This window comes from Bombus terrestris, chromosome 12, assembly GCF_910591885.1.
Source record: "Bombus terrestris chromosome 12, iyBomTerr1.2, whole genome shotgun sequence".
Lineage (NCBI taxonomy): Eukaryota > Metazoa > Arthropoda > Insecta > Hymenoptera > Apidae > Bombus > Bombus terrestris.
Genome location: NC_063280.1, coordinates 8,882,664 through 8,909,546, shown reverse-complemented (window position 1 = coordinate 8,909,546; position 26,883 = coordinate 8,882,664). Strand labels below are relative to the sequence as shown.

The 26,883-nt window shown below is 34.0% G+C and overlaps 3 protein-coding genes and 1 long non-coding RNA gene across 19 annotated transcripts in view; 1 reads left to right on the top strand and 3 right to left on the bottom strand.

Annotated features, from left to right (window-relative positions):
* Window positions 1-41: 41 nt before the first annotated feature.
* LOC125386098 lies at window positions 42-1,221 on the bottom strand. The gene is made up of 2 exons (XR_007225962.1): window positions 967-1,221; window positions 42-260 (listed from the first exon to the last, which is right to left on the bottom strand). It is a non-coding gene; the product is annotated as an uncharacterized LOC125386098 (long non-coding RNA).
* Window positions 737-21,052, top strand: LOC100649108 (stromal interaction molecule homolog). 6 transcript variants are annotated; one of them, XM_012314920.3, is made up of 12 exons: window positions 737-875; window positions 6,115-6,376; window positions 7,921-8,060; window positions 8,130-8,249; window positions 8,330-8,442; window positions 8,523-8,638; window positions 8,719-8,888; window positions 8,961-9,104; window positions 9,183-9,350; window positions 9,444-9,708; window positions 9,904-9,978; window positions 15,339-21,052. In XM_012314920.3, exons 2-12 carry the CDS (start codon window positions 6,169-6,171, stop codon window positions 15,869-15,871), a joined length of 2,052 nt encoding a protein of 683 aa, XP_012170310.1. In that variant the 5' UTR covers window positions 737-875; window positions 6,115-6,168; the 3' UTR covers window positions 15,872-21,052. The 6 variants fall into 6 exon arrangements, 5 of the variants coding, with proteins under 5 accessions (XP_012170310.1, XP_003399748.1, XP_048266892.1 ...); XM_003399700.4 differs by having other exon boundaries at window positions 746-875; window positions 5,732-6,376; XR_007225958.1 differs by lacking the exons at window positions 737-875; window positions 15,339-21,052 and adding exons at window positions 11,000-13,845; window positions 14,499-14,755 and having other exon boundaries at window positions 6,169-6,376.
* Window positions 1,455-5,391, bottom strand: LOC100649820 (protein cramped-like). 4 transcript variants are annotated; one of them, XM_048410933.1, is made up of 11 exons: window positions 5,257-5,391; window positions 4,871-5,101; window positions 4,379-4,764; window positions 3,988-4,251; window positions 3,718-3,921; window positions 3,447-3,637; window positions 2,854-3,348; window positions 2,465-2,770; window positions 2,050-2,379; window positions 1,861-1,971; window positions 1,455-1,799 (listed from the first exon to the last, which is right to left on the bottom strand). In XM_048410933.1, exons 3-11 carry the CDS (start codon window positions 4,581-4,583, stop codon window positions 1,683-1,685), a joined length of 2,223 nt encoding a protein of 740 aa, XP_048266890.1. In that variant the 5' UTR covers window positions 4,584-4,764; window positions 4,871-5,101; window positions 5,257-5,391; the 3' UTR covers window positions 1,455-1,682. The 4 variants fall into 4 exon arrangements, with proteins under 4 accessions (XP_048266890.1, XP_048266889.1, XP_012170316.1 ...); XM_048410932.1 differs by having other exon boundaries at window positions 4,871-4,933; window positions 5,257-5,390; XM_012314926.2 differs by having other exon boundaries at window positions 1,455-1,787; window positions 4,871-4,933; window positions 5,257-5,390.
* Window positions 21,053-23,275: 2,223 nt separating the features above from the next.
* LOC100649703 (lutropin-choriogonadotropic hormone receptor) overlaps window positions 23,276-26,883 on the bottom strand; it is a 40,991-nt gene continuing 37,383 nt past the window's right edge. For 6 of the 8 annotated variants that reach the window (XM_003399705.4, XM_012314928.3, XM_048410925.1 and 3 more), the window contains one exon: window positions 23,276-26,872. In XM_003399705.4, the coding sequence (XP_003399753.1) occupies window positions 25,476-26,872 (1,397 nt within the window). In that variant the 3' untranslated portion in view covers window positions 23,276-25,475. The remainder of the gene's footprint in view (window positions 26,873-26,883) is intronic. The other 2 variants (XR_007225957.1, XR_001099222.3) reach the window with 2 other exon arrangements.

The window sequence follows — 26,883 nt, the reverse complement described above, 5'->3', positions numbered from 1 at the left end:
TAGGAAATTCAGTTGGGTTAAACTCGTCCTTAAAATTAAAATTTATCAATAGCAATTATTCATATAATTATATTTATGACTTTAAAGGAAAAGATAACAAGTATTATTTGTGTACGAATTTTTATGTATAATTAAATGTTATATTTTTTTCTGGAAAGAAAGCATAGATCGTTAACGATTTATTCTTCTGTGATTGATGAGATGAGTGAAACCAGTTCAGTTCACCCAAAGAAGGTGCTTACGTCCAGGGAAAATCACATCTGCAAATAACAAATACTTGATAGGTGCGTGCGCATAAGATCACGTGGACGCGGGCACTATGAATCATTCACAATGTCTGTTTCGCAATACGCCGTCGAAAAGACTATAGGCTTCGTTTCCAAGAATATGTGTCTCCTCGGGGTGTTCGGCTCATTATCGTTCCCATCATATTCTAGGCGCGTATTTGCAATATTTTTAAGCATGTTCAATTTAATTGAAAATTACTTTAATAAACGACCATAATAGATCTATACTCTATTCTTTCTCTTTAATGTTTAATTAAAATTTTGGTATTCAAATATACGGTTGATGAACGTTTTCGTACATATTTCAGAATATCACAATGATTGTAGTAGTATTATAATGACCGTTATTTCCTACATCATCATCAGATAAAGATTCTTTTTCCATTGTTAAGTCATAAGCTTAGACAGTGTTTGATCACAGTTCTGTAATGCAAGTTGTAAGTACTCGCGGATGTTATTTTCGTTAAGGAAATTTATATTTAAAAAATTTTTAACTATTTCAAAGTACTTCTAATAATGGAAAATCTGTATAAGGTTAACGCTGTCCGTTCGTAATAATAGGCGGTGTTAAACAAATTCCAATAGTATGTAAGTACTCACATTCATCTTTCTCACATTCTATATATGCTTAATTAGTGGAACTTATGATACGAGAAAAATAGGAGAAGTTTATATATACCTGGATTTTGTTACTTCTTTCAGTTAAGGAAGTTATAAACGGGGATTTGTTTTTTTTCTTTCAACATACTTAATTAGTTACATGAGATTGCAACGCAATAGTGATAGTCATACACGAGAACTAGCCTAAATGATTCCATAAACAGATGCCGCGTCATCTTTGTGGGTTAAATAAGGATACTAAATATCACCTATAAACGTATTCCTCCCGCATTTGTGCAGTTTTCAATAAACCTTTAGCATCAAACGTAGGATGAAATATTTATGAACATTCATGAATTATTGATGCAAGATTAAGAACTTGAACTTGCTATATAAATTAATTTTGCATCCTGTATCTTAGAAAAAAATACAATAAAAAATTAATGAATATTCAGAATAGATATGCCTAAGCATTTTATGCTAAACAAAGTGTTAAATAATATATATTATACATACTTTATAAATTGCTAATCATACAAAAGTGAAATCATACAGGAAGATTGTATATATATATGAATTACTTTATTTTCCATATATTATTATTTTTGTTACCATTATTATTAGTATTAGTATTATTATAACAGTCGACTGTAAAAGCTAATATCAAAGAGATAAATTAATCAGTCTAAATATCATTACATGCTCCCATTACAAAACATGTATCATCACATTTACATAATTTTAGATAATTGCTCATATGAAAATTCGTACAAAACTAGTCAATTATTTATACTTTTATTTTTTGTTATCGTCCGATGCTATCTGCGATGCGAGGTTTGCAAATTTCGCCATATAATCAACACTATTCTCTCCCATCAAGCATTGCATATGTGAAACGACCTGTAATACATTCTTAATATAGATTAAAATATTAATAGATCAATCTTTTTTAAATTTTATCATATATACTTACATCGGACGATGGCCGACTATCTTCTATATTATTTTCATTTTGACTTCTCTGTGAGATTTTCATGGGGGACTCTAATTGACCTAGAAAGCTACTTAATGAAAAATCTGCTACCTGTAATTTAATTGCAATATTAGTAAAAGAAAAAATATTTCTTGGTTAAAATTCTAAAAATCAACCTTAGAAATTTACCTCACTATTCAACCATTGATGTTCTCCCTCTTTAAGTATTTGCGTTGCGCTTGTTATAATGGAATTCGTAGGTTTCGGAACTCTTGCCGCTTCAAGTTCATCCAAAAAATTTTTCTCCTGTGGTACATTTATAATTATGGATGGCGATTTATCATTTTGTTGATCATCATTATTTATAGGAGAGTCATTTATTTTATTTGCTTCTTGATTATTAGAAGTTACGTCTTCTGGTGCATTGCTTGTAGTAGATATTATTGGCAATACTCTTTGTACAATAAGACTTTTTTGCCGCACGGTTCTACCTCGTTTACTGAAACGTGTTGTAAACTTCTGCATTTAAAAAACAAAATTACATTTTTATAATAAATGTTTTTGAATTCCTTAAAGAAATATTGAATTTGAAACGATAACGAACATCTAACTGCGTTTTGAAAGCATCTGGTGTTCCAATCTTTTGATAAGTTTGTGGAATTAAAGGTCTTTTAAAGGTCGATGCTTTCGTCGAAAGTATTCGAGAGGAAATCACAGTTTCATTACTTCCAGAAGTATTATCATATACTTTACTCGTGCCATAACTATGTTTTGCTATAGATAATAGCTTTTGCAAGGTAAGACACAAATTATCATCGCGCAAAGTTGTTGATGTAGACTCTCCAGCGTGTTGTTCTCGATGGTTCCAGTCCCACCAATATTCCAGCGTAACTTTCGATTCGCGACCAAACTGAAAAATTTTAAAAATGTAGGACAACTCGGAGTTTTCAACTTTTATTCAAACCTAACTCGGATAAAAGTTAACACGTGTACCATTAAAAAGAGGTCCCCCACAGTAATGGTGTTTGCTTCCTCGATGTTCCATCCCTTCCGAATTCTTTCAATAGTTTCTCTTCCCGGAAATCTGTTAAATTCTGTTTTTTGCTCTGGATTAGCTTTTTCAGTGTTACTAACAGTCGACGGTCTTTCTGCAACATTACTGCTAGATTCTATTGCATCTATATCACTATTATTGTCTGGCATGGTACAATTATCCTCTGTGCGGCTCATGCATTTTTTGTCTACTTTGTTTTTCTTAATTCCTTTCTTTCCAACTCCTTTTATGTATTGTTCCGAGCCTAATAGGTCCATTCTGGAACTTTTCAATCCTAGACGTTTTTCATAAGAATTTAAACTGACACTGTTGCTGGTTAGATACTCTCCAAGGTTCACCATTGGCAAAGCAATTTTGCTCCCTTCGGGTGGTGCTACTCGTAATAATCGATTATCTTTCATTTCATTAGCAACTGCATTTTCTAAATTGGGGAACTACATTAAATGTATAGGAATTTTCTCAATGCTTTTTTTCTTATTAGATACAAAACAAGATACATTAATATTGGTAATCTATTTTGAAGTAAGGATACTGCGTTATACTTTGCAGGTCTCCATCTTTGTTGCAGAAATATTAATAAACTAGACAAACGTCTCTGTATAGGCAATAGAGTGCGTACTCTTGGATTCATCGAAGATGCTTGCACTTGCCACCATGCCATATTATTACGGGGTCTTAATTCTATTGTTATCCTAGGGGGAAGTTTAATTTCTTCTTGCCAATCTATAGAAATATTATAATTGTTATATGAAATATTATTAAATTTCATGAACTATGGTTTACATTTTATTGATTAAGTATACCTTCTAGTTGATTCAGTTTTCTCAGTGCTCTACATATAGGTGTTTTAATTCTCATAGTTCTTCCTCTAAGTCTGACTTGCGTTGAACCCCAATAAACCAACTCATTTAATTTCAACTGTACCTTTTCATATATTCGTGGTAACTTCCTCCTAAGTTCACCATAATTAATTAATCCATACAATTCCTGCGAAGTTTTTTTTACATCTGTACAACAAAACAATTATATTATTAAAATAAAAAATAAAGTGTAAAAATAAGTTAAACAATTACCTTCTGAAAATTTTAGGTGCTTCGATATTTTTAGCCAAGTTCGATAATAAAAATGCCTAATCTGTTCCTTATTTTTTATTACAACATCTGGTAAACCTTTTTTCTTTCCTTGACTCAAGAAATAGCTTTGTAAAGCATCAAAGTCTTTTCCATACTCGTTTAAAGCTTTGAAAAAGGTATTTTTATCCTCCATGGACCATAATTCGCAAGATCTTTTCAAAGATTTTACTTTCACCTCTGTATTATTTTCTTCATCCTTGGAATCTATTAAATTACAAACAAATCTTTGTAACTATATAACATATTGGAATTTAATTAAGAAGTTATACAGTTGTCAATATTTCTTTCGATTACTATATGTATATGATCAATTAATTATACAAATACGAGCCTTTTTTTTCCATGTTATTACCATCACCAAGGTCTAATTTTATCTTTTTTGTTCCTCGAACGACACGAACTTGAGTATTCTTAGAATCCACGGAAACTTTTGCGTCTGAAGAATTTTGTACATTTTGGGATGAACTTTCTTCTTTCTTGCTCACTATATTAATCCCCTGAATTTCACAATCTTCATTTTTCGCGTTATTTTCCATTTTAACGTCCTCACGATACAAATTTTAGGTAGCAATCTTAACCAGTTTCGAGGCGCTTAGATAGTACGAATTTTATAACTCATTAGAACAGGTAGCACATCGGTAAATCCAAGTAGATTTACGGGCGAAAATATTTCTGTTACGATTTATGATGTTAATAACATAACTCCGTTGAGAAATCCTATAAAAATTGTATTTTAACATAATTAGGCTATCGAGAAACAAACGTAATGGTGATTTATTAATGTGTTTAAATCACGTTAAAACGTAATTATCTTCGTACTTACGCTCGAACGTAAACACGAGCTTTTTCGACGCTGATTAATGTGATTAAGAAGGATTTAATTTTTCTGTAAACATAAACGCAATGTAATTGAAAAAATTACGTAATTATGAAAATCTAACGATATTTAGCTCAACAAACACGATAGATGCACACACTGTGCTTGCTTCCAAATTACACAATTCTAAGCGAGTTTTCCAGCAAATTGGATATTTAAATCTACTGCACTTAACATCTAAAAATTAAGAAATATTTAACTACATTGTTATAAAGATATATATAGTAAAATCATCGAAAGAATTATATTTAATTAAAATAATTAATCAACTCGTGTCGGGAGAACTTCGAAAAATTTGTCTTGTCATGTATTGACAACATGTAAGTACTTACATATTTGCATGTAGTAAAAAATTTGAATTGCTTTAAACATGACTCGGTACTTAAAAAGATTTGATAGTCATCTAAGATCTAAAACATAATATATATAAAATATATAATATATAACATATAAGATATAAAGTATGACATATAAGATATTCATTCTTTTATGAAGATTACGAATCCTAACGAGATTCACAAGACTTATCAAGATTCAAGTATTTGAAATATCAAATCATTTATTCAAAGAAATTCGAATTTCGACAGTATTAACAAAATATCGAGTCGCTACGAAAATATTTGAAATCGAGATTGAAACGCCCATTAATATCACTAATATCACACAAATCATTTCGTTTTGGTCAAAGACATTTTAGAAATGATTTTCGCGCTGCGCTGGCGCTGGGAATAATTCTCAACATAAGTGCAACGTCTGACCAATAAAATCACGCGAATAACCGCACACGGGACCAATTGAATTTTTCAGTTTTTTGCGTGCAGAAAAGTGCATTGCTGTGTCCAATCTAAATGAACGATTTTCCATGATGTTGTTCGTGGACGGTGGCCTTGATAGGAAAACCCGAGGCACAGAGCAGAGGAGCGTAGTGTACTTAATTAATAAATCAATCGATTCATTTTAAAGAGATCTCGGACGTTGACCGACGCCTTGATGGGGCGAATAGCGACAGTGTATCACTCAATTACTAAGCCCGCTGTAACATCATAATCGGTCACGCGTGTTATGCACTCGACAAATTCCATCGCTATCCCGTTTTTGATAACTGTAACCTTGGTTATATTCACTATTGCGGGTCTACGTCAAAGGTGACAACGAGCCAAGAGCTACACGGTTTTTAATTTGACTCGTAGCAACTGCGCAAGGGTGGCGCGAGGTGTCAGTGACAAGGTGTATCTAACCTTAAAATGCGATCATCCGTGATAACCAATGTGATTGTACTGTTTGGACTGCATTTGTCGTATTGGTGTTGGAACACGGTAGATGCCAGCGGCGGGGCACTCGACACGAGCTCGAATTTTCAATCTGGTTCAACTGGAAGTTCACATTCCAAAGTCACGGCATTCTCCGCGACACTTACCGATGGATTAGCGCAAGCCGTGGCTCACGAAGCTGGTAATTTTTATTTCTATTATTTAAACTAGACTGCGGATTTTTATGCATTCATGAAAAACTTGAAAATGCAAAAATGCACATAACGTGTGTAATATACAAAAATATATGATATACCTACAGTGAAATATTCGTTATAATTTTTGACGGGTAATATAAATCCCTATTTAACTTTTATTTCTTTAATTACATCCATAAAAATCCGCTATCTGTTTTTTTTCTTGTTGTTTGAACCCTCCAATATGCATAGCCCATGAAAAATATTCTTCATTTATTCTGTAACATATAGTAGCTCACAAAAGTATTCAAATATTTGTAGAAATTTTTTATGAATATATTATATGTGCTATTATATTGAAACATTTAAAGATTTCATTAGCAATATGGTCAGACTATCATGATTATAATGGTAAAGTTTGAGATAAATCTGAAAATATATATAGAAGCTACAAGATATTTTATGAGCCACTGTAAATGCATCGACAGCTTATAGTTTTTGTTGTATTCTGGTGACAAGTTTAATATTTATTTTAATATGTTCAGTCATAATATTGTTAGTTGTATAATTGTTTTCTTGCATAGTCTTGTCTTTATAATGTCAAGAAGAATTATGTGTACAGTTTACATTTTATATGTATATAGTAATATTAGTTTAATTATATAATATATATTATATATATTAAATATATAAGTATAATTATATAAATATAGTAATATTTTTCTGATATTTGAGTTTTTATATGTATTTGAAATTATATATTGATGTAATATACTGCTATTTGTATTATCATGTCCATTTTTTTATTATGAAATCAAAAGTAATATTTTTTACATGTATTTCAAAATATATTTTTGAGATATGTTCTTCTTTTTCTTCTGTTATTGTTTATTAATGAAGATAGAAATTAAAAATTTCTCATGTTGTATTATAATCTAAGCTATGAAAATTGGAGGGTTTAATTAATGATTAGTTATAAGATACTCCAAATTGCTTTGAAATTAAACCATTAGTTTATATCATTATTTATTGTTTTGTTTCATTAATATTTTGTTTTAATCTTTTGTATGTATGTGTAAATAGACAGCATGTATATGCATGACTAATATTTAATTTTAGAAAAAAAAAAAAGAAAATAGGTTTTGTTTGCCATATCATTCTATTTAAAGGTATTTACAATTACAAAGCTTACTTAAAAAAATAGGCCTTCTTCTTTAATTTAATGATTTTGTTGTTGGCTGTAAAAGAGATACAAATGTGTTTATGATAAAAGCTCATATTGCAGATGATAAATTTCACAAATGATCTAATCATTCAAAGATTAGTCTTGACTCAATAGTAATGAACTATTATTGTAAACTTATTCTATGTCTATTAACAAGATACTTCTTTCTAATTGACATCTCTACATTAATAATAATTGGACAAAAAGCTTCTTACACGTGGTTAACAGGATAATCATAGCCCTAAAGAAAAAAGGCATCTGTAAACAAACTACATGTAATCATAAACACATACAATCAAACGTAGGCTGTTTAATTTATTACAGGTTCCGATACTTGTAACGATGACCTAGCTTGTCTTACACTGGCTTCTCATGATCGACTAGGTTTAGAAGCTATCAAATCACTCCACAGTCAACTAGACGATGATGCCAATGGAAATGTGGATCTTTCAGAGTCAGATGATGTAAATAAATTTTTACTTATAATTCCTTCTACACTATGAGATATAAAAAGCAATTTGTATTCCTTTTAGTTTTTAAGAGAAGAGTTACAATATGAAGCTGGGTATGAAAGGAGACAGAGGGCTTTCCATCATAATGATGATATGCATATTAGTGTTCGAGAACTTTGGGAAGCCTGGCTAAGGTCAGAGGTATTGTCTAAAATATAATTGTTTCTTTAAATAATTTTTATTTTTTTTGATATCTTACTATATTAATAATTTTTTTATAGGTTCATAATTGGACTATAGAACAAACATCAGAATGGTTGGCTTCTAATGTAGATCTTCCACAATATGTTCCTACTTTTATACAACACCGTGTAACTGGTGCTACACTTCCAAGGTCACTTTCTTTATACAGTATATCATCTTGATACTATAGCAATTGTTTTAATAATAGAATATTTATTACTTTATGTATAGATTGGCTGTGAACAATATGCAATACCTAAGTAATGTGTTAGGGATCAAGGATCCCATTCATAAACAAAAAATTGCCTTAAAAGCTATGGATGTAGTTCTTTTTGGGCCACCAAAGGGTAAATAATTATTAAAAGATCATTTTTCTGCTAAAAATTTTTTGACTAGTTTACCATAATTATTTACTATCTTGTTATAGATACTGGACATGGCATCAAAGATTTGGTATTAATAACATTGTTATTCGGAGCGCTTATCGGATGTTGGTATGCATATCAGCAGAAGAAAAATTCACAGAAACATCTCCACAGAATGATGAAGGATATGGAGAGTTTACACAAAGCAGAATTGGCACTGGAGGACTTGCAAGTATGTTTTACTCTTCTTAAAGTCTTAGCAACGCATTAAATCTTCGTTAATGTTATGTTTTACTATTTACAGAAAGAATTGGAGAGGGCACGAATGGAACAAGAAAGTGTAACTACTGAGAAACAAAACTTAGAGAAACGTTTACAAGACGAAAGTGTGGGATTGCATGCTTCTTACTCCGATCTCGAAGTTTCTCAATTAAAGGCGGAAATCGAAGTAAATATCCCATAAATTTTTATATTAAAAATTTAAGGATTAGGTTCCTTTAAAATGTAATTAATTTGGACTTTACAGATGTTAAAAGTTGAATTGCAACGTGCAGAGGGCGAACTCGAAGATAGATGTTGGTCTCCTCCTGCTGGATTGCAACATTGGTTACAATTAACTCACGAAATTGAAAATAAAGCATATACCAAGAAAAAGATATCTGCAGAGAAACAGTTGCAACAAGCACGAGAAGCAGTAAGTGATACATTTTTTTCTCAATTAAATTATTTTTGTATATTATTACGATTCAATTATTTATTATTTAATTGTACGTAATGTTATTTCTAGTGCGAGAAACTGCGAAAAAAACGATCGAGTTTAGTAGGAGCGTTTGTTTCAACTCATGGAAAATCGATCGATGAAGTTGACAAAAGTATAGTTGAGGCAAGAACTGCTCTAAACGAAGTCACCGTAGAATTGCAAGAAAGAGTACATCGTTGGAAACAAATTGAGCTGCTATGTGGCTTTAATATAATCAATAATAATGGTCTAAGTTATTTAGAAACTGTTCTATACAGAGGAACTCCTAACGGTCGAGGTCTTGGACTCAGAGGTATTTATGTTTATGACGATTTAATAAATTAAAAATGATTTTTGTATTTTAATGTGAATATAAACACATGAAAATTGTCAGTATTTTATTTGCGAATCTTGGTTTAAGTGATGATTGATATTCTTATAAAGTTTCAATTTTCAAAATTTGGATACGATAGATTAACGCGAATAATTGTGCGATTCATGTTTACAGGTCGACTCAGTAGTCAAGATGACTTAGACGACGAAGCAAGTTCAATCTACTCGCCTTCAACATGTGGTGCCGCAGGTAAGCTGGAAACGGACTTCCACGAGCATTTAGATTGATAGTAACAATGCTCAATTTGTAAATACTATTGTAACTTTGATATGATACTTACAATATCTAAATATCTTCTATTCTCTCTTTTTTACGCACGTAGACAATATCTTCGAGATCAATAATTTACTAACTTTTTTCTCGTTTTAATAGTAGTAGTTTGGGTTCTTTCTGTGACATTAATTTCTCTTAATCAAACCTTCGGGTTTCCAGCGTAGGTACTCATGAAAACTAAATTACGATATGTATTTTGCTAACTGTTTAAGAAGTTTGTAACGAAACTACGGATAAGTTATTCTTCGTAAGAATTTCTTATCAAAGATTTTAAAATCAAATTTTTACTAAAATATAAATTTAAAAAATTCACGCGATGCCTTAAGATTCATTTTGATACAAAAAAGTAGTTTTTGCAAATCGTAAATATGAACGTATGCATCTATGATTTCCATGAAAGATGTTACTGGTTCCAGGAAAGCAGATGGCTAATGTCACACATTACGAAGATGTTCTAATGTCATGTTTCTATAAATGTCAGAAAATATTTGAAGAATACAAAAATCTTATAAAAGATTTATGTTTAAGAGAAGCTTTACATTAAAACATTAAAAACATTAGCGACTTTTTTATGGTCATTTTTTTAAAAATATATTTTTGTACATTGTGAAGTTTGATTATGTTATTGTCTTGCGTCTTTTACATAAAGTGTTGTTTAAATTATGCTATAAATGTTATTGTCTCGTTGTTTTTGTTGAAAAATTTGCTCAAATTGTTTATTATTGCTTATATCATTTTTTGTGCTTTTTCCAAACTAATTCTCGGTTTTATAAAACTTTGTTCAAGAAAAGTACACATGTATATATATTTTTATATGTTTGAATTATTGAATTAACAATTTTAGCTACTCTTTTTGTGATAAGATACAATATTTCTTGATATTCTTTGTTTCTCTTAGGTTATTGTTTGTTTATGTTGTGTTATCATTTGATTCTAGGGGTGGAAGAAACTATACTTAACGGTTCCAAAAAAGATTAAAGAAGCTATATAATCAAACCTTTTTAACACGTTTTTATGCATATTATTGATCCTGCACATTGTATAGAGACTTACTTAAAGTTTAAGAAAGTCATAGTTGTTGAAAAAATTGTTATTGTTATTTATCGAGTAGTTACATATCGATGTAAAAAATTGTTTATTTATATATGTTATCAAGTAATGTGTGACATGAATAATATGTTCGTAATTAAAAGTACATTGTATCAAAAAAATGCTTACGAACGAAATTTGATTATCTCTGACATGTGACAATGCAATTAGCGTTAAAATAGTATCAGCAGATCTTTCAGTGAAATCCGGTAAAAATTTTTAATGAAGGGATTTGTGTGCAGGAAAAGGGAGGATTGAAAATTGGAATGTTCCCCTTTCCTAATCGAGATTTGTCAAGTTATAACGGCGTGTTAATTATTTAAACAATGACAAGTTTCTTAACTTATTGTTAACGCGTAAGTTTACACACGCACACACACACACTCACATTTTCTCACATACACACACGTATAATTCAAAGAACAGTGTATTGTCAGTACAATTATATGGAGTTGTTTTTTTTACAACTACCTGCTCCTACAGATTATGAAACGTTAGGATAACAATTTGATGAAAGAATATGACATATTTTTGTACAAAAATTTTCATGATGTGTCGAATGAACGAACGAGGCCAGAATGTGATATTTTTACGAATAATGTCATTTTTCTTCCACATACAAAATACAAATCTCTTAGTTTTTTTCTTTTCTCGTAAGAAATTTTTATTCAAGTATAAAGAAAATGAAAATCTGAGCCATAAAGAAAATCGAAGAGGTCAGAAATAAATATTAATTTACTTTGAAAAAATTCAGGAAAGAGTTTTATACGTTTCTTGAGACGCTATTCTGTGTAATATGTAAGTTTCTTCCTTGAGAAACTAGGGAACATCTACTCAATGACAGCAATGATTAATTCGCTTAATGGTCATTTTGCAAAGGTTAATTTGTGTCGCAACTACGACTTTGATTCTTCGTCTATCCAAGGCATACGATCGTTGGACTGCGAATGTATTTATGAACAAAATTAACAAGTCGTATCGAAAGTCTCATTTAAATTCTAATCACCTACTAAATATCATAACGAGTACTCCAAATATATGTTCTGTATATTCTCGCAGATTTAAATTTCCTCTATGTGCGTATATATCCGCAGTCTAACGATCCAAGCTCGATCAAGTATAATAAGCCTTCTAGTTCGTTCCTTCGTATCTAATAGCAATATATCGAAGGCGACCAAGTGCCAAGCGTGATAACTATCTAATTATCACTTTATTTAATAAGTTCCGATGATCGATCACCTATTATATTACCACACGTAAATATAATATATCGCTTAATCCTATTAAAACGTTAAACCAAAGTAGAAATTTTTCATTTACGATTTCCTGGTTGTTTCATGAGAATCGACCGATCGTCGATGCGTTTTCTTATTTCGCCAAGAGTACGTTTCAATTTTGCCAGGTCCCGCAGTAATGCGTTGCACAACGATCTTCGTATTAATAGTTCGAATTAAAGGCTAGCACAGCATCCTATCTTAATTCGACGATCGTGTTTACATCGCTGGAAGTGCCATTTTCTTACGTGTCGTGTGCAATTTCAAATTTTTTCCCTATCGCGATTATCGCTCGCTAGCTGATGCTATAATCGACGATTAAATACATCATATCCATGCTGTATTATAATCTGAGCGGAAGATTTCGGTCGTTCAAGATCACTTTACCACGAGGTGGCGTCGTTACTTCCTTCGTCTGATTTCTCGTTTCTGTTCAGCTCTTTAAGATTTAAGAAAGAGCAAAATTGTTTTCTCGATACTCGACTGTCCGTCATACAGATATTTCGTGTAGCAAAAAATGAACTTCCATCAACTTCTGAACACCTATAATTATACCTGAAACTGTAGTACCTATAAGTCTTCAGATATTTTTGTGGAGCACGCTTAATGATTAAGCAATCAATTATCCGAAATCTTGGAGTAAACATGCTCTAAAATTTTGGGTAATTGCGTAATTGTATGTTACAGTATATTTTTTAAGAGTTGGACAATTTTTTGGGTGTATGTTACTAGTATTGGTGTCTTGGAACCTCTTTAGAGATTAAAGAGGTAAATAGTTGAAGAATAAACGCAGAGATCGTCGTGTTATATCAATTGGTGGGAGTAGAGTGGCCTTAAGCGTGGAAATCTTTGGCTGCGGCTAGGGACTAGGAAAAGCTCGAACGATCGAGGATTTCTGGTTCCTAATATGATGCCAAGAAATAAATTTTATTTCCTGGGAGATCCGCATCATGGTTAAGATTAGAATCAATTAAAATTAGATGCGACTATATACGTCCGAGGATTTAACTCGTAGGTGCAATACACGTATTTACACCACGACGCGTAATAAATATATTCTCGAATCGGTTTGATTTCATGCGAAAGACGTGACAATCGAAACGGCTCTTTTCTTCCTTCTATTATAAACTCGAGCATATCAACGGCATTGAGTTATATACGTATATGTATCCGCATATAATGCACATAGGCAAATGTGTACATTATTGTACATTAAGAAACGAGAAGCAGAGGATCTGTACATTGTTTGTCTGACTGTTGCAATGCATACGTTGTGTCTCCCTCTCGACATTTTATTGTGTGCGATTCAAAGGTCGTAATTAATAAATCAAGCAAATTGCGAGAAACCGACGTGCACAAGCCTCGTTTGTATGATCTAAGTTGCGATGAGATGTTTCAAGATGACCAATTACTTAACCGAGTATGTAATTTTAATTTCAATCTTCTCGCTGAGCGACGTTAACTACGCTAGTTCCTGAAATTAAATGATCCGTTCCTGGACTCGTATAAATTTTGCCGTGTTTCTATGAATATTTCAAGTTCCTATCTTGTCCTTCTATTTTTGTCTATTTCGTCTTTCAAATAATCTCGTTAACATTGTACGACTCACGAGTGACGCTTGAATTAAAATTACATATTTGGCACAATGATACGCTGTACCGCAATCTGTACAACAATCTGTATGTGATTGTCTTTGTTACCTGCAAACCGAAGTTTCAAGTTAGACGCTTTAGTATGTTAACTCCTTAGTAGTTTGTAAGTCTTAAATGCTATACATACCTATTGAAATGCGCCAAAAATGTACCAATGAGTTTTATGAATTATTGCTGTTAAAATAACTGAGTCTAGAGAAGTCATTAGAGGATATTTTCTTTAAACAGGAACACAAAGATATCTTTCCCAGTTGAAGCAATAAAGAATTGATGTTTTTCTCTATTTATTGTATTCTTCTGACTTCGTCGTTTTTACATGGAACACTATGAAAATAGAATTTTCAACAAGAAAATCATAAAATGTTCGATTGTCTGTAAAAAGAAAATTTATGAAGGATTTTGTGTGTTTTGTTTTCGCTAGAACAAGGGACCAAGCTGCGTTCTCTGGTAAAGTATGGCATCTGAGGAGCATGTAAAGTCTTCTCAGAATCGATGTGACACGAATTGGAAGAGTCTTCTTAGGAACAAACATAAATTTCATCGCATAGATCCTGAATTTTCATGCATTGCGCTTTTTAAATAACGATTTCCTCGTTATTCTACTAATGTTTGCGAGACAGTAAAGTATCGCGACAAAATTTATATTATTTACTGTGGAATATAAAAGAGTATCATCCATTGTGTTGTTTGTTTCTCTTCTTCCTTCCACAAACTGGATTCTGCATGGAACTAACCTCTGACACTGTTTGCCGAAAGCAGTTCTAACTAATTAGTGCATGAAAATTACAATTGGCCGAATAAAAATAGTATCTACAGTTATTTCAACATATCTTCATCGAAAGACCAATGGTATCAGTAAATCAATATCCCTCATGTACCAAAGAAACTGATATTGGAACACATTTTTCCAAGAAAATCTCAGTTTCTTTGGTTCCCGACCTACATTAACGTTAATCTGTTCATACATATAACAATTAGTTCTATTCCAATTTCCAATCAGTCTTACTAAAGATTCAAATACACTTTCAGGTTAGTCCATCCATTCTTCATCAACTTTGATGAACCCAATTCCAATACCGAGCAAATAGATCCCTAAAACCTTACATATTTTCAAACAAATTCTTATAATCTTCAAGAATCTGTGATTCTAATGTATCAATCACTCGTACTAAAATCCCCTGCAGAAATAAAAGACTATCATAAAATGAAAAGCCACCGCAGATACATACAAAGCATAACAAAGTTCAATCTTAATCTACAGGTACACTAGACAGCCTAATGTGGAAGGAGTCGTCGGTTCCTCCAGACTCGTCCAGCAGTGAAACCGGGAAGGATACGCCACCAGAGAGTAACGTTGTACATTTCACCGTCGGCGATGGACCCGTCGAGCCCGTCAGAGCATCCAGCAAAGAGAAACCCAACATCGTGCGTTCCTACAGTCAAGATACGAGCATGCCTCTCTCCGTCGAGGACAAGACTACCTCATCATTCCTGTCGAAGTCGTCTTATTCGGAGAATTCGTTGGATTCGTCGAGTCAAGATCGATCAGGGCAGCAAAAGATTGGTCCGACGTCCGCGACGACCGCGAGTACCACCAGCATCAACTCCACGACAACGACGAGCACATCGAGCAGCAGCAGGAAAGCGCTGAAGGAACCGCAACAACAGTCAATGGTGGACGACGAGACGTTATCGACGGACTCGAACTCGACCACGGACAACGACGAGTCGAAAAAACGACGCCGGAAGATGTTGTTCACGTTCAGGAGGAATAAGACCAAGGTCACGTTATGAAGCCCGCTAGTCAACATAGCATACACTATATATCTGTGTTGTAACGTTATTACTTAACGCTAACTCACCTGCGATCGATTAATTGTGTAATTACGAGCCGCAACGTGCACTTAAAACATGATGGAAACGACTTGTCTCCGCGAACCGGTTGATCATTAATTAGCGATTAGATACTGCCGGTACATATACGTATACGTACATACAGACACACATTATCTGTACACACAAATAGAGGGACAGGTATAGTTTGGTGGAACATCGATGACTTCCCTTCGTTGACCCTTTGGTCTGCATCAAATCGGACGTTGGCATTTAATCTCGCTTCTACACAAGCCCGATGCTATTGAAATTGATTGTACGAGTTTGAGAGCTTCCATCGTGTATTGCTGTATTGCAGAAGGTACGTAGAAAAACAGGGGAAATTAGAAAGTATCGTATGAATTATGGAAATGGTACTTACTCTTAAGTAAACTCTCGATGGAAGAGCATTCAAATACGACTTAGGGATTCGTTACTTAGTCAATCCAGTTTCAGTAGTTTCTCGGTACTGTATGTAATTAGCGTCGAAGCTTCTTGTAATATAAATATCGCAAACAGACGCAGCTACGAACGTTCAAATCTTATTAGATTTTGAGAAACGTAGCTGGCTCTTTGCAATCTGTACATTAATGTATGATACAAGCGTAAGGAAGGGATTTTGTTAAGGAATTGTACAGTATGAGCTTGACGCATAACGAAATTGATTATGCCAGTGTCTGATTAATTATACAATAATAGTAGTGTCACGGTTTAAAGAAGCGTTAGTTAAGTAAGTCTAAGAAAACGAGAAATACACACCTAACGGCCAACGATGGAGAGATAGATAATTCTGAGAGTTAGAAACGATGTTCCGCTCTGCTACTGTCGTGTAGAATGTTTTTAGTGCCCTACTGTGTCTCCTGTTCTGCCAAATCTTCGTTCTGTTCGCAACCAGACACCATCAGGCGACGTCCAATTTAGATAGCTAGATTTTTAAACTCGCGAAATTCTTTAATCACAACAATATTTTGGTTCGGGGATGGGCGATCTTTTCTCTATACCCGTGTACTTCCTTTTCAATTTTTGGTAGTATGGTATACCAACAGCTCTCTGCCTCATTCATTGTAATTTAAATTGAGCTTCTTTTTCGTTGGAACGTTCCTTTAATTTCGCCTTTGTATTCCACTGAATAATATCCAGCAGCTGTTCACTTTTCGATTAGTCTCTCTGAAATAAAAGAATCTCAATTTTAAATATTTATAATAAATATAAATTGTCTTTGGATTAAGTTTTGTAGTAAATTATGATAGTGAAAATTGATCTTTGAACAGCTGCAATGAACACGATATTTTACAATTTCTAACAACGTATTGACCTCTTCTTTGAAGCAGTGGAAATAGTTTACTTGGTCCATTCCTATTCTTTCGTGCATTTTCATTCTTAAAATTATTTCGAATGCCAGTAAAACAATGAACGAAGTTCTAGAAAGATTTCATAATCGATTACAATTTATAAAAATGTACGTTCCTCCGATGTTTCTCCATGACGATACTCGGCCTAAGTAATCATTAAGCGAAATCTACTAAGAAAGAAGTTTCTGTCGTATCTGCTTTAACATGTTCTTCACTTTTTGACTATAATTCACGAGTCCAGTATTATAATTCCAACATAGATTTTTATTTAAAGAAAAAGAAAAGCGATCGCTCATTCCTAGATCCATCGTGATTTGTTTCTCTCGCGCAAAAACACGAAATTCTAGCGTACTGAAGCTTTCGTTCCTTTTTTTTTTTTTGTTTCTTTTTTAATCGATGTACTAGTGGTAGTCGTTAAATGTAAATCTTCTTTCTGTTTTCTTTTGTCTTTTCTGCCTTTTATTTTTCGAATTCATTGTTTTTTTTAGGCTCCTACAGTACAGGTCCAGCACAAATTCTTCCTCTTCGCCTTCCTGTTTGATTTCTTAATATACATTTAAACATCGCGATCTCACATACTTTATCATTTTTTATCTTTGCGTTGCTTTTTGCAAATTACGATTGCCCCCTCTTTCTTCGTATTACGCTGAGTTATTATATCCTTCTTTATCCAAATGTGTCCTCGTTTCTTGAAAAACTTGCGAAATTTAACGACGATATCTTCCGATTTAATCGCGTTCGGTTAAATAGCACGAATATCAGATTCCATTGTTGAATTTTGTATATTTGTAAGGAGCAGAGCTCTGTTCTAAAATAGGCGATAATAAGATAAGAGAATACCTAAAATATCTTTAATTATTAAGTCATCCCACGAGTGAGATAGCGTTTTTAATATTATCTTCTTAAGAACACAAGTATCTCAAATAACAATTGAAAGAGGATTTGGTGTTGATCAGATTTCGAATATCTTCCAAAATATGTGAATTTTGGGTAATTCTCATTTTTTAGAAGTAAAGTTGTTCACCTAACTGCAGTCAACCATAATATTAGTCCCTTGTTTGATAAGATTCATACTTGTGGAATGACATAATAACAAATAATCATAAAGAGATTTAGGACACTCATCCTTCGAGGTTCATGAAGATTTGTAAATAGAATATCGTTGAAAAGCAATAATCATTAAGTCGTCTCTGTTTTTCTTCCTATACATGACTTTACACGATAATGTTTGCAAGTATTACTAGGTTTAACACTACGAATAAAGCTCATGAATCTCAAAGGAGAGAGAGGAAGGGAACTAGCGTAAAAACCGACTTTTGTGCTTGCCTTGTACCATATAGAGAATTTCTAGTTAAAATTATTTACAGTTTTCCATGAATCATAAAAGAGTACATAAATCGTGGCATTTTATCGTCGCGTTCTTGTTTCAATTTGTGCCTCGTTTTTTCTTCTTTTCTCTTTCTTTTTTCAAACGTCTCGTTCATAGTATTGCGACACCTGTTGTACTTCACCTTTTAGTGCTTAGACGATTATGGTCTGCCTGAAATCAATTAGTCGTTCAAGGCCATCGAATAATCTCTATTGTTTCATAAACTTTAGAATCTTATTCATCACTAAATTTACGTTCATCATTGTAATAGTGGAGAACGCTATTGCACGGATTATCTAGAAATCTGAAAGCTTAGAATATTATTAGTACGGAATGGCAAGCACTATCCAACTCCCTTTGTAACAGCGTTGAAAAATTATCGAGATAAAGGTTTAGCGAGGAGGAAAGGAGGTACGATGATTTATAATTAAGAAAGTGACCTTAAGTGACTGACTGTTTTTGGTCAGACTGTAGAATTAACTTATTATCGCTTCCTCGTCAGTCCTCGTCTTCCTTCCTTATCATATTTTTCTCATTTTATGTATATACACTGTATATGTACGTATATACATTATGTACACATGCACACACAAGTATGTCCGTGTACATATAAACGTAGAAGCTTAAAAGCGGTGAGGCTGGAACTCTCTGAAACTTATACCATGTAAAGAAGGATAGTGCGATAAGATTTAAACTCGAGTATTAAATCGACCATTATCACACGGATATGCGAAGCTATTGTCACAGACAATTTTGATAAGTGTCATCGCCCTCGCGTCGATTAACTTTCCGTGCGCCGGTTTTTCCATGATCGAAGAGGAATTCTATCTTGGAAATTTAACTCGAATTCTAATTAGTAAAAGTTACGTTTGTAATTGGCACGTGAAATCGAGAAAATTCGAGAAGCTGGCAACTTGGAAACTTGACAATTTGAAAGTCGCGAATGTCTAGAAATCGAGGAAGATGAAAATTCAAGAGAACCGAGACCACGGAGAGTTCGAATAAACGCTTATTGTCCTTTTTGTTTCACTTGTTCTTCCAAAATGCCTGCACGATTAATCGACCATTTTCGCTTGATCTTCTCTCTTGTACTACCCGATGTTTTTAATAACGCGCGTTTATTTTGTTGTGCATCTTTACCCGGACCCAAGAGCAGTGGATTTCGTTCGCTATTTTGCGGGTTTCTACTTCCTTTTGTTTCTCCCTTAATCGTTTCCCTTCTCGCGCGACGCGTATTCCTCTTGCCAGCTTATTATTCCCGATGACGCTTAACTTCGCTCCTCTCCTAACTGGCAAACTGACACATTTGTATCTCAGGGCTAGTCTCAGTTTCTTTTTCCGATCACGACAACGTACTAATTATGAGTACGATCATGAGTGTGTTTTTCGGGGGCATCTTTCTACCTGTAGAGGTATACACATTTGAATAGACATCGCGCGACCCTCTGGACGAGTTACTTAGGGACGTATTATAAGAGAGCGATAGGCGAAGCGATCTGACGTTCAATGGACCAAGTTCGATTAACGTTATGTAGCGTTACGTGAAAAATAAGAAGAGGTATAGTTGCAAGCATCAATAGTTGGAACGTTCTTCTAGGCTCAATCATAGTATTATAGAATAGTAGCATCAGGGAAGATTGTCGTAGTTAAGAATTTAAACAAACTTTTATCTCGAACGAGATATCACAGCTTGCGAGGGCTTCCGTATATGTAAAAATACAGCCGTATAATTGTATCAATTTTAACGTAACACACTGTTTACCAATTATACAAATCTGCCAACTTTATCACAGTAGTATCGTTGTTAAAATGCTTGAGAGAAAATGGTCCAAACTCTATTCAGGATACACTTTTTCGATGTTTAAAGATCTAGATAACGAAACTGCTAGGTAAACGTTGCGTTAAATTTCAAAAAGTGTGTATCCGTTGATTTATCCGCAGTCTTCTACAGCAGAAAAGATTTTTCAAAAATACCTTTCTTCTTTAGCTTGTATCCGATTGTTCCGCGAAAAGGTTTCATCTTCGAATGAAATCAATTTTCCTATAGGTATACGATGCATTACGTTCGATTAAAAACTTAAGACTGCATTGAATTAATAAGTGAGAAAGTCTTGCAATAAAAATATATAACATGTGTGACACTCGTGTTCCCCAGCAGAACTGAAAAAGAAATATTGTTAATACTTGATGTATAAATCATGTTTCCCTTTGTCGGGGATGCTATGTTCTCCGAATGAAAAGAAACAAGAAAGAAGGAAGAAAGAAGAAAGAAGCTCACTCCCACGATTTAAGTCGTTGATCAAACCGCGTGACATCTTTATGGTTGTATGATTTATCGTAAGAGCTGATATACGGAATAAAAGCAAAGGTCAATTTTGACTAGTTCTTTGCCACGTTCTTCTTGTGCAAACCGTAAATCGTATTCCCTGCGTGAAACCTGGGAACCTTCCTCGACTGGCAAAAAAAAAAAAAAAAAAAAAAAGAAATCACAGGCCGTCCGAAAAATCGTGTACCGTCCGTGTAAGGCAAGATTGTCTTCTCGTCTGTTGCAATATCGAGCACGATCGTCGAACGATTTATTCGTATGAATTTATAGAATGATAATTGAAAGATGTAATACTGCTGAGTTCGTTGGCTTCTCCTTGCAACGTTTCAAGAGACTCGCACGAACTCAGAGTCGTCGAGAACTATGCAGATACATCATCGATCACTGACAATTTCTGTGGGAATAAAATGCGTCAGCTTCGTATTAACGTGTTACTTCGTGATCGACCCATTAAGTACCAGCTTTAAGATGGTTTGCCAGGTTGTGAATATTCTATGTATCATATGTGCCCCTTTCAATAGTCTTCTCGTTCTCTTCGAACTGTTCTATGTAGTTCTTAAGCGAACGTAATATAACGTTAACCATTCCTACAAATAATTAATAGCTGTTGAGAATTCGTAATAACTTGTTGGCTAACTAGTAGCGATTAAAATGATGAGAATATCTTAGAACATTCTTAAAAGCGAAGTACTGTGAATATGTGTACTTTATAGTTAAAAATAAAAGTATGTTATATACACTGACTTATTGTTAGTTTGAGTGGTAGAGTCTGGCTGTTTTTCTCTCTTCGATTTTTCGTCAATTCTTCTGATGTACGTGGTATGCGTGTGTACCACGATGCAAGTGGTAATCTGCAGTCCTTCTTACCTCGTATGATAGCCCAGCAACAATATGTCGGAAAGCGAGCGTTTGAAAAATAATTCGATATAAGTTTCTCAGGAACGATATGTTATCTCTTCCCCTGGTGTTCCGTATTAATTAATTTCGTTCGTCCCCTTTTCCTGTGTTTAATATTATTGATATCAAACGAATCGTTTACATTTGTCATTAGCACCGAATTATGGCGATAGAAGTTGTAAAAAAACTAAGGAGCTTCTCATCGTGGTATAAGAGTCGAAATTATCCAAAAAAGCATATAAATTCTGGAACGATCGAATTTAGAAAGAGAAAGAAAGTGAGAAAGAATTTTGAAACAAGTATAATGAAACGTGACGAAGTCGTTGTCAAAGCTCTAGGGAAAACGCAGGTTTCAAGCAACATAACACATACAAATGCTGGTACTTAATGGACCCGTTAAAAGGCCATCATAGTGCGTAGAATTTCTTAGAACATTTCAGGCCAAAATGTGTTTTATAATTACGAGTGATGTTTATAAAGGACAGTTTTTAAGATTGTGTATATCTCGTTATATGTTATATCGCTTGATACTGAAATCTGACTCCAGTTTACTAATTATCGGTAGAGACGAAGAGTGAACGATAGAATGCAAGAGATGCGAAAAGGAAGAATACGTGTATAGTTCAAAGGTACGCGTTACTTCATAAGTTACATATACTACCAGTTGAAAATATGAGACTTAAACTGTACATTATGCTTAGCCTCTATATCCTGTTTTCAATGACATAATTCTTCGAAAGGGAATGACCTGCAACTGCTTTAGAATTCTTGATCCGCTTCTTCGTAATTTTATAAATCAAACACTTCTTGGTCTTAATGGATTTTAAAATATTTATAAAATACAATTCTGTGAAGTAACTACTTTTTACATATTAAAAGATCCCATCAGAACACATATTTCAACGTTTTCAATATTTAAATAAAGTACCTGAAATGTATACCAAGATAATTTACCGTTATAAAGCAATAATTAAATGTTCATTAAAGATTAATATTTAGGATATTAATTGATGTGACGTTTCATTTTTACCCTTGTACCATAAAGTATGACAATAATTCGATTTAACAATAATTCGACTTAAAGTCACATGTTTTCAGCTGGCGAGGTATTTACGCGCCGGCGCAGGAAGCGCGGGCTATTCGAACTTGGATTTATTTTACATAAACATGTAAATTATTCCTACTATGTTACTATTATATTGTTCGCCTGTTTTAATGGCGAGATAGGTCTTCCTTGTAACGTGATAGAGAAATTTTTCAAAAATAAAGAAATTTCATAAAAGCTCCTAGCTAATTTCAGTTTCTTCTTTTCTTTTTTTAGTCTTATTGAATCTTCTCTCTCTCTCTCTCTTTTTCCAGGGTAACACAATGCAACAACTCAGTTTGTCGTAATGCGCTATTTTATTAGAAAAACGTTATTAAATAGTTTGGACCGGACACACACACAAAACATGTTTTCCATCGGTGTTACACCAATGTTGACTGCCGACAAAATTAGACATGGTTGCAGCAAATTAGAATTTGTAGCCTTCTGTGGCTTAGGTTCATACAGTTTATACAGTTCAAGATTTTCAGATGTAAATTCTGGTTTTTTTCGGAAACAATATTTTAAAGTCTATAGTCCAAATAGTTTTATCAGGTTACAGTGATCAAGTGTGTTGCTTTTTTTTTCTTACGAATAATTATTTTATATATAATGTATAATACAATATACATAAGATTATTTTATAATTTTTTTATTAATTTCTACTCTCTCTTTCTTAAGTTTTATTAAAAGTTTAAAAGGTACTGCCTATTTGATAAAACTGGATGTAACTATAGAATATCCTTCCAAAAAGGCAAGAATTACAATCTGAAGGTCTCAAACGGCATTAAACATAGAAACAATCGCGCGAAGAACGAAATAACGCACTCATCAACAATTAAGTCCGGTAACTAATACTAGCGAATATCTTTGTCATTAATTTAAACCATGTATAAACATCTGCACACGCCGTAACGATCTTATAATAGTCTTTAGGCTAGAATGGTCTAACTGTGACCTAACGATCAACTAACTATAACTGCACAAATTTATGGTCGTTCATCTTTGTGATTAACGATCACAGCAATGGATACATTGGCCTCAAGTTAGTCTATAAATTCTCAAATAATTATATACTGCTACATGACTCAAGCTAAAATCAATTTTCCTGCCCTACAAGGATGTTTTTACATAAAAAAGATTTATTCATTGAGTACATTAAAATTTCAATGTAATCCAACTTATTTGAGAATTTATCGACCAACTTGGATATTAACAAATAAATTAATCGTTAGATATTTCGTCACTGGTATCATGATACTTGATTAGAAATCGTATTACGTGTTCAGATTTTCAACTAGAAATCCAGAATTATAGGACAAATTGTATAAACGATCAGTCTTATGAAAACACAAGCATACTTATTAACAATCGAACAATGGATTTGAAATACTGATTCCGCGATAAACAGATTTTCTTTTGAACAACGAATAAAGAAGCATTCGAGTTCCTATTGAGTCGAATAATTTTCCACAAAAGAAAAAAAAAGAAAAAAGAGAAGAAGAAAGAATACTGTGTGCCCTATTTTTAAGTTATCAATAAATAGTTCAACGCTCTAATTTTAATTGAAAACTATAGTAGAACGTTGAGTTCATCGTCATGGATTTGAAGTTACAATTCTTCTTATGGTAGAAGACCCAATGAAATTGACACGTTTCTCCATATGTTTGAATTCTTCTGTCAAATTAAATTAAATAAACACGTTGCCTGTCTTGGAAATTTTTTTTTGGTGAAACTTTATAATACGTGATAAATTTTCAGATTACACTTATACATAGAAATAAATATTACATATGAAAAATAGTATAGCAAATTCTTTGCTGTTGTATTTTTATTTTCTTTTTATATTGATATAAACGAAATATCATTTTATGAAATGTTCGTAAAAAGTATAAAATTCCTTTGACAGTCAACATGTTAAAAATCCTTGGCAGTATTTTACGAATATGACTATTGTATTCACCAGTTGCACTTGGTGCAATTGCCTATGTGCACGTGTAACGGACGGTCAATAAACGTAGATCGATCCTGTTTTTTCCACTAGTCCAAACGATCTACATCGTTCGCTCTTCTACTGAAATTAGCATAAATAATTGTATGAAGAGAATAAAAGTATAGTTATATTCTTCCTCTTTCAACGTCTTGCAGATTCTTCAATACAAAAGACTCCTTACCAAAGAAACAATCCAGAAGAAAACAAAAAATAAAGACGTAATATTTTTTAAACAACATTATATATATGCGTATATTACAAACAACGTATTTAATCACAAACGTTGAAAGAAGAATCTCTACTAAATTGTCAATTTTTTCTTCGCTCAAATCACCTCAAACATGCAACAACGAGAATCGTCAATGTACGGAGTGATTCTCTCCTTCCTCACATACCTCTTAGAGAACACTTAATACTGAAACCGTTCGGGAGCAACGTGACCCATATCTTTACTCTATTACAACCAACTATAATCTCTAATAAACTGAAGTGTGTGTAAGATCGTTCAATTTTGCGGCGTATTGTCGTCATCTTGCTGGTCACTGGTCTCTGCCGCGGAGGGTATGGTTGCGAGGAGCCTGACGGCTAATCTGCTTGGTGATCCGGGTGGTTCAGGCTCCTGGATGGCCAGCTGACGGGTAAGTCGTGGCTTTGACCTAGTTGGTCTGGGCGTGTTCCTCGCATTAATCTCTAAAGATGCACTAGACCTTGAAATTCTCCAGGTGCTGGTGCTGGCAGTAGTAGCGGAACCGGAGGAATCGTTTCTGGAGGAACTGAGGTTCGATTCTTGCGACGGTTTCCTGGTGATCAACCACGAAGAAGCTCTTCGTTTAGGATCTAATAACCTCAATGGAATACCGCAATGATGAGTTTGTCTCCAGGAATCCGATCTAGACGAAGAAAAATTTTCACTGGAGGACACCGACGAGGCTCGTTTATGCTGCTTCTGTTGGATCTCCGCGATCTGATAAGCGTACTGGTCGCTACGTGCGTGTCTAGGCCTGGTGTCCCTGGCACATGGCCACAGTATCCTGGTGCCCCATCGTCGATAACCAGAACACTGGCTAGTTTCAAGTAATCTTGAATTACAGGCGCACGGTGCCTGATTCTCTCGCGACGACCTATCTACCAGGCTATTCGTATTTACAGGGGTCTGCCTGTTGCTGAAGTTGGAGCTATGCCGGCATCTGCCGATCCCCCTGGTCACCCTGGACTCCTCGATCGCCTTGCAAATAAGTACGCAATCTTTCTTGAACTGTTTGGTCAAGATGGCGTATAAAAACGGGTTACAACAGGAGTTTAATGGCAGTACGAACACGGCGAATACTTTCGCCTGTTCGAGCGACACCAGCTGCAACCCAAACGTGGCAGTCAGCGAGAAGAACGCTATGGGGGACCAGCAGAGGAAGTCGGTGAACACCAGCAGAGCCATCCGCTTAGCAATTCGAGAATCATTTGAGTTCCACGCTTGGGAGCCTCTGATCGCGCAATACATCTTCAGGTAGCATCCCATTAATATGAGAAACGCAACGCCATTGATCAGCATGAGAAAGATCACGTACGCCAACGCCGCGTTTCCATTGGTCTCGAATGGTAAGCATATAGCGAACTTTCTATAATCTGATACACCGACTAGGGGTAAACTTGCCATCGACAGAGCAAAACCCCAGCCAGCAGTCATTATATAACCAGCGTGTTTGAGGGAAAGTCTCTTGTTCAGGTGCATGGCATGTGTTATGGCGTAGTTCCTTTCTAGAGTAATAACTGCTAACGTATACACGCTCAACTCAGAACTGAGAACACCTAGAAAGCCGGCTAACTGGCATCCAGCGGAAGTTTGCCATGGTATGGCATACATTCGGAATTCTCCTAGGGTAGAAGCGTCCACCACCGCCAAAAGACCTAAAATTGTA

What these genes read in the sequence shown, in the direction of transcription:
- LOC100649108 (XM_012314920.3), top strand. Translation starts at nt 6,169, where the DNA reads ATGCGATCATCCGTGATAACCAATGTGATTGTACTGTTTGGACTGCAT. An exon ending in TGGCACTGGAGGACTTGCAA is followed by an intron (nt 8,889 to 8,960) that starts GTATGTTTTACT and finishes TACTATTTACAG; the next exon opens with AAAGAATTGGAGAGGGCACG. An exon ending in TGCAACAAGCACGAGAAGCA is followed by an intron (nt 9,351 to 9,443) that starts GTAAGTGATACA and finishes TGTTATTTCTAG; the next exon opens with TGCGAGAAACTGCGAAAAAA.
- LOC100649820 (XM_048410933.1), bottom strand. Translation starts at nt 4,583, where the DNA reads ATGGAAAATAACGCGAAAAATGAAGATTGTGAAATTCAGGGGATTAAT. An exon ending in TGGGGGACCTCTTTTTAATG is followed by an intron (nt 2,771 to 2,853) that starts GTACACGTGTTA and finishes AAAATTTTTCAG; the next exon opens with TTTGGTCGCGAATCGAAAGT. An exon ending in ATAGTCGGCCATCGTCCGAT is followed by an intron (nt 1,800 to 1,860) that starts GTAAGTATATAT and finishes ATCTATATTAAG; the next exon opens with AATGTATTACAGGTCGTTTC.